The following is a 6,474-nucleotide window of genomic DNA, read 5'->3' on the forward strand; positions in this document are numbered from 1 at the left end:
GCCAAATTCTGCAGCTGGATGGTGCTCCATCACATACTTCCATCTCCACAAAGTTCCTCAAGGCAAAGAAGATCAAGATGCTCCAGGATTGGCCAGCCCAGTCACCAGACATGAACATCATTGAGCATATGTGGGGTAGGATGAAAGAGGAAGCAGGGAAGACAAAACCGAAGAATATTGATGAACTCTGTGAGGCATGCAAGACTGCTTTCTTTGCTATTCCTGATGACTTCTTCAACACATTGTATGAATCCTTGCCAAACCGCATGGATGCAGTCCTTCAAGCTCATGGAATTCATACAAGATATTAAATTTGAATCTCACCGCACCACTACTTAATTTGCTGACATATTTTTGTATTTGAAGTAAAATTTTTCAATTTCTGTATAGGTGACAAAACTTTTGTCTTGCCAAAATTTGCCATTCTGTCTTGATTAAATGATAAAAAATATTTGAGGTAAACTAATTCATTTCAGTGCATTAAACATCATTTGGGAGGGTTTTAGCTTTTCATATGAGCTATTTCTAACAACAATTGATTAATTAAAAGTCAGGTTAATAGCAGGTGTTTCCACAAAATAGATAACGACAAGACTTTTGTCAGGGAGTGTAGGTCTTGTTTAGGACTCAAACCTGTCTGGACACGAACTTGCCTCGGACTCGACCAACCCTGGTCTCGGACTTGAATCAGCTGGTCTCGACTACAACACTGGTTTATTTTCATTTCAAAGTAAAAAAAATGTTTATTTAGAAAAGTTTAGTAAAAAGAGTTCACTCATAGGAAATCATAGCAAAACTTTTCATAGAATATTTTCTGAAGTTCTCTCTAATTTAGATCATTATAAACTTACAGCAATGTCCCAAGTGTGGTCCAGCTCGAGGTAATGAGTTAAATATGATACAGTAGCAGTATTTTAACAATTAGAACTTTTAACACTTCAAACTGGGACAGTACCATAAAATGCAAATTTGGTTAGAAATGCTACAAAGCAAATTGTACAGTACAATGCAATGTGTATGCATAGACAGTAAGACAAACACCCGGGTTACAGTTTAAACTTAAGCAGTCATTCTGAACGTACAGCCAGTAAGATATAACAACTGATTTCTGTACAAGAATATTTCTCATAAGTCAAGTAAAAAGAAATATGGGCTACCAAAAGCCTTTTGATTAAAGCATTAACAGCCTATAATCAGTCAGATGAATCGAATGAAAACCTGCATTATTCTCCTTAGTCACATTTTACAGTCACATTCAAGGTTTATCAAAATGTTTCTACTCAGACTTCACTGATCTCAGTCACAATGAAAGATCTGGAGCGCTGTAAGTGAAAACAGGAGTGCAGTTGTAAAACATAAAGAAAAGGGAGACACGCTGGTGGAGGAACTTGGTGTGCTTCCTACAGTTGCGTTTGTGCTCCCTACAGTTGCGTTTGTGGTTCCTACAGTTGTGTTTGTGCTGTTTGTTTGTTTATCGGGGAAAGAACCCACCACAGACGTCAGGAATGATGAAAAGCGTGAGGTTTTAGTGAAGCTCTGGATATCTTGGGTGCGAACAGACCGGCTTGCTACTGTGGAGTTACTGACACTTGTGTTAGTGCTGTTGTTTTGTATCGTCACAACAGCAGCCTGGATCCATGACAGACCTTGCTTACACATCAGAGGACCACCCTGATAACCCTGAGGAACACATAAAGAGATTTCAATGTTATTGACTGTAATGTATATATATATATATATATATATATATATATATATATATATATATATATATATATATATATATATATATATAAATCCTCTTTTTTTTCAAAAGTGATTTGAGCTGTTTCTATTCATTCAGAATAAACTTGCCTCCTGTAAGTTCATGGCAGTTGTACAAATACTGCTGTTGGAAGATGAGTCCCCACAATTGACAACAGTGGTTTGGATTTGTTGAAGGGTTTGAGTAGCTGTAAAAAACAAATACAATGAAAACACATATTTAAGGACGATAAAGATGATAACTTGAAGACGTTATCCTTAATATTTTTCACTATGTGGCAGCTATGTAGTTAAATATAAGCTAAACTTAAAGGGACATTCACCCGTTTGCATTAAAAATCCTCATTTTGCATTATTGAAAGAAGGAACTGCTGTATCTTTGTCGAGGGTGTAAAACTACAAACACTCATTGATAGTTTTTCTGGGGGGGGGGGCATTCACGCAACAGACCTTTTACAGATCAGTGGGTGGAACTTGTTGTGAAATGTGAAAATACACAAACATACGCGGAAAAAAAACAATACCCTACAATCTTTTTGGAAACTAAGCTAAACGACGTTGTGGAGCAAGCCAGACTTCATGTTACAATAATAGCGGAAGGTAATCGATATGATATGGAAGAGGGTGATTTTGCAAGTATGATGGTCTAATCTGCTGTTCGTGGCACCTTTATGAGCACAATACAGCGAATAGCTGAGGCAGATGGAGGAACAGGAGGAAGCTGCGGCAAGAAGCCCGCTGCAGCCTCTGCCTCGGCTTCGTAGAGGAGCCTGGACTGGCTCGAGCTTCGATGGACTAGTAGTGCCTGTACTCTCGCTGTGCGCCTTCTGTACGAAATTTCTACATCAGATCAGGATATGGACGTTTGTGTGGTGAATTGTCCCGGGGGAGAGAGGTACTTTGCTTACGGGCGTGTTTGTTGTATGGCGTGTTCGTTTCACAGACGTGTCTGTGAAGTAAACATATTGTGCGGTGGACGCGTTTGTGTGCGGAATTTTCTTCTTTGGAATTATTCACACGTTTGGCCAAGCACTCTCAAAATAAATAAGAAACTGAGTGAAATCTGCACCTGCAACACAATTTGTTTGTGTGGTGAACCACCAAAGCTTTGTACCGTATATGGACAGCGGCGTCCTGGATACATTTAAGAATCCTAAACTGGAAGTGACAGCCAAAGCCTGCAGGGATAAATGGACGTCTGACTATAAAGTGAGTTTTACGATTTTCTTTCTTATACTAACGTGGCATGTGTACACAATAGCATACAGCTAAGCGGTGTTTTGGATTAGTGGGAGTGGCTTGCAGAGCTGTGCATTGTGGTGCATTGTGGGAGTTGTAGTTTTCCATACAAATGCGCCCTAAAGTCACATTCTGTCTTTTCTCGGTCAAAAAGGACCAAATTCTAAATTTATTTTACATTTCGACTACAAATATGACCCACTTTCAATAAAGATTAAAGGCGGAGTCCACGATGTTTGAAAAACGCTTTGGAAAAGGAGACAGGCCGACTACCAAAACACACTCATAGCCAATCAGCAGTAAGGAGCGTGTCTACTAACCGACATCCTTGCCGGTTGCGTATGTGTGGGGCGGGTCTATCAACAGAAGGTCCAGTATCTATTGGGGTAAGGGCGTGTTTGTTTAGGTGATTTCAAATATCAACATTGGCTTTCAAACATCGTGGACTCCGCCTTTAATTCAATTCAATTCAATTCAATTTTATTTATATAGCGCTTTTCACAATTTGGTAATTGTATCAAAGCAGCTTTACATAATAGATGCAGTGAAAAGCACAGAAAATCGACAGATAGCACAACATAATAAACGATAGCACAAGCAGTTAAATTTGCTACGGCTATAAATCAACATTATAAGCAAACGTATTACTAATGTAACGTATAGAAGTTAAGCCCAAAAAGGCTGCCTCCCCGGGTTGAAAAACCCCCTAGGAGAAAAAAACCCCGGAATTTTAGCCGGGGAAGTAAAAAAAGTCATAGGAGGAAAAAACCCTTGGGAGGTATATATATATATACACATTGAAACGGAAGGAGATTAAGCGGAGATTAATGTTTCAACGGGTAAAGTTTTCATTTAAATATAAGCCACTCAAATCTACTGCAATCTTCTTTATGGCGTTTATAGCACCTTAGTCGGAACAACATTGGCCTTATACAGTTAAACATCCTCTCATATCTTTTTGGACATCATATGTCAAACATGAAATACTAACCTCCTCCTGATCCTGAACCCCAGCCTGCCGTCCAGCATGTAGCATTAACGTTGAAGGTAGTACCTCCCAGATCCACACATATCGGTTGAATGAAATCTGAGAGTCGTGGTGCGCTGGCCAGCTGCACGACAGCAATGTTGTCACCTGTCAAATTGCTGATGGTGATGTTGGCGACTTGTACGGAGACCTCATTGGGGTTGAAACTGTTCTGATTCAAACGGCCCAGGATCACAGTCCACTGGGATGCATTTGTTGATCTGAGTAAGAAAAGATGTTTCTAATGAATCCAGCCAATCTGGTTTGATTCCAGTAACAAAAAAAATGGCATTGAAATAGCATTACCTGGAAAAACAACTGGCAGTGGTCATGACAAACCGCTTGGCAACCATCGTTCCTCCGCACACGTGACTGCCGTTAAATTGTAGACTGGCCATCCAAGGCCATGCACCAGAAGATGCGAGCGAGGTACCTCCTCCATCAAGGGTGTTCAGTTTGGCCTGTCCACACACCACAGCTAAAAAAAAGTCAATACAAAGAGTTAATTACCAAAAGTTGGTGTTTCTTCTGCGTTTCTTTTTGTATGGGTGTGGTATATATTACTCAATGTGTTTCTTATCAATGCTAAGGTCATGAGATCAAACCCTAGGGAATGCATATAGTTAAAAAATATTTAGCTTGAAGGCATTATAAGTTGCTTTGGATGTGTCAATAATGGTCACATCGGTTCATTATTAAAGTAACCTAAAGTCTTACGTGCAGGGGTCGTAACAGTTGCAGCAGTTGATGTAATGGCAGGTACACTGGTACAGCTCACGCTTAGGTCACCGTCAGTACCATTGGAGGTGAACGTAATGAAACCTGGCTGGTTGGTAGTGATAGACTGGTTGATCCAACTCTGGTACTGAGAAACTCGGGTATACACACCAGGAAAGTTAGCTAAAGCACACTTTTGTCCAAAGCTCACAATCCCAGACTGGATCCAGACTGAGTCCTGTTTGCTTACCATTGGTCCACCCGAGTCACCCTGTATTACAAAGGACAGGTTAAGATCATTACTAACAATGTAAAAATGATTGACAGGTACAACTCATTTAACCTGCTAGTTTTCCAATTACCTGGCAGGAGTCTTTACCCCCTTGTTCTAGTCCAGCACACATCATGTTGTTTGTGATTTCATTGTTATAAGCGCAGTTGCACTTTTTGTTTCCAATGACAGGCACATTTACTTCCTGAAGAGTTTGTGGGGAAGGCAGACTAACTAAGAAACACATTGAATAATCAAACGTGTGCCAGGTACTGCAAAATAACCTGAAGTCGATTCATAAATTTTATTAAATTCTTACCACCATAGCCAATATTTCCCCATCCGGTGACCCAGCTTGATGTGCCATTGTAGAACATGCTGCCTTCTGCGGCCAGACAGACTGGTTTTATATAGTCAGTAAAATTTACAGGTGAAGACAGATGCAGAAGAGTGATGTCATTGTCATTAGTGTTGCTGTTGTAGTTTGGATGCTTTATGATTTTAGAGACCGTACGGATGGTTGAATTTGGATTTGATCCTGACTGTATCTGTAGGCCCAGGAGCACAGTCAGGGATGCAGTTGAAGTACTGTAATTGAAGAACAAATGAGAGTAAATGAAGAGTAAAATGCATATTTATTAGTAATTTGCTGATAGTTATGTGGTTACCTGGGAAAGCAGTGAGCCGCTGTCAGGACCCATTCGTTGTTGATGAGTGATCCACCACAGAAATGATGAGAGTTCGATTGAAGACTGACCTGCCACGGCCAAGCACCAGGATTAGCACTCTGTCCTCCTACTATTTTAGTGGATAATGTAGGCCTGCCACATACTGACAATGACACAAAATAAAATTACGCTTTAGATATATACCGATAGCAAAAGTATTATTTTAGATGGAAAAATTATTACTACCTGAAAGTTGTGCATCACAACCTAGAGTAAAAAAGTGCAGTTAGTATTCATTCCAAAATATATGCAATTATAAAACAAAATCACCATGAATGCTTCAGCGTAAATTAACTATTAAAGGTACTGATTACTTTTTTCATATGAGGCTTACCTCTCACTAGGAGAATGACAGTGAACACGGCACTCAGTACATGAAACATCCTCATCGTCTCTGACAACAGTAAGACTGGCTTCAACTTTTACATGTCCCTGTTAACCACACTCCTTTCATAGGCTCATGCATGCTTATGAGATTTAACTAAGACACACCTTCTGCTTGTAATCCATTTCAGTCTTCGTAAGTGTTATTTACTGAAAAACCTGTTTGTAGATATAAATAATTTTGGAAAAATAAACAGGAATTCAGGAACTGTGATAAGGCACATTCTGGTGACTCTCAGTCATGTGTTAATTGAGTGTTGTTTCCTTCCTGTAGGCTTGACTGGTAGAGCATGACCCAAGCAATGCCAGCCATTGCACTTTAGAAAAAAGAAAAGACTTTGGAC

The 6,474-nt window shown here is 39.7% G+C and overlaps 1 protein-coding gene across 1 annotated transcript; it reads right to left on the minus strand.

The window, feature by feature from the left end:
* Positions 1 to 713: 713 nt before the first annotated feature.
* On the minus strand, positions 714 to 6,218 carry LOC129424757 (polyserase-2). The gene is made up of 10 exons (XM_073857109.1): positions 6,081 to 6,218; positions 5,933 to 5,953; positions 5,687 to 5,849; positions 5,338 to 5,606; positions 5,110 to 5,252; positions 4,748 to 5,018; positions 4,337 to 4,508; positions 3,995 to 4,251; positions 1,855 to 1,952; positions 714 to 1,680 (listed from the first exon to the last, which is right to left on the minus strand). Exons 1-10 carry the CDS (start codon positions 6,133 to 6,135, stop codon positions 1,297 to 1,299), a joined length of 1,833 nt encoding a protein of 610 aa, XP_073713210.1. The 5' UTR covers positions 6,136 to 6,218; the 3' UTR covers positions 714 to 1,296.
* Between the last annotated feature and the right edge of the window lie 256 nt (positions 6,219 to 6,474).

Source organism: Misgurnus anguillicaudatus, chromosome 19 (assembly GCF_027580225.2).
Source record: "Misgurnus anguillicaudatus chromosome 19, ASM2758022v2, whole genome shotgun sequence".
Classification (NCBI taxonomy): domain Eukaryota; kingdom Metazoa; phylum Chordata; class Actinopteri; order Cypriniformes; family Cobitidae; genus Misgurnus; species Misgurnus anguillicaudatus.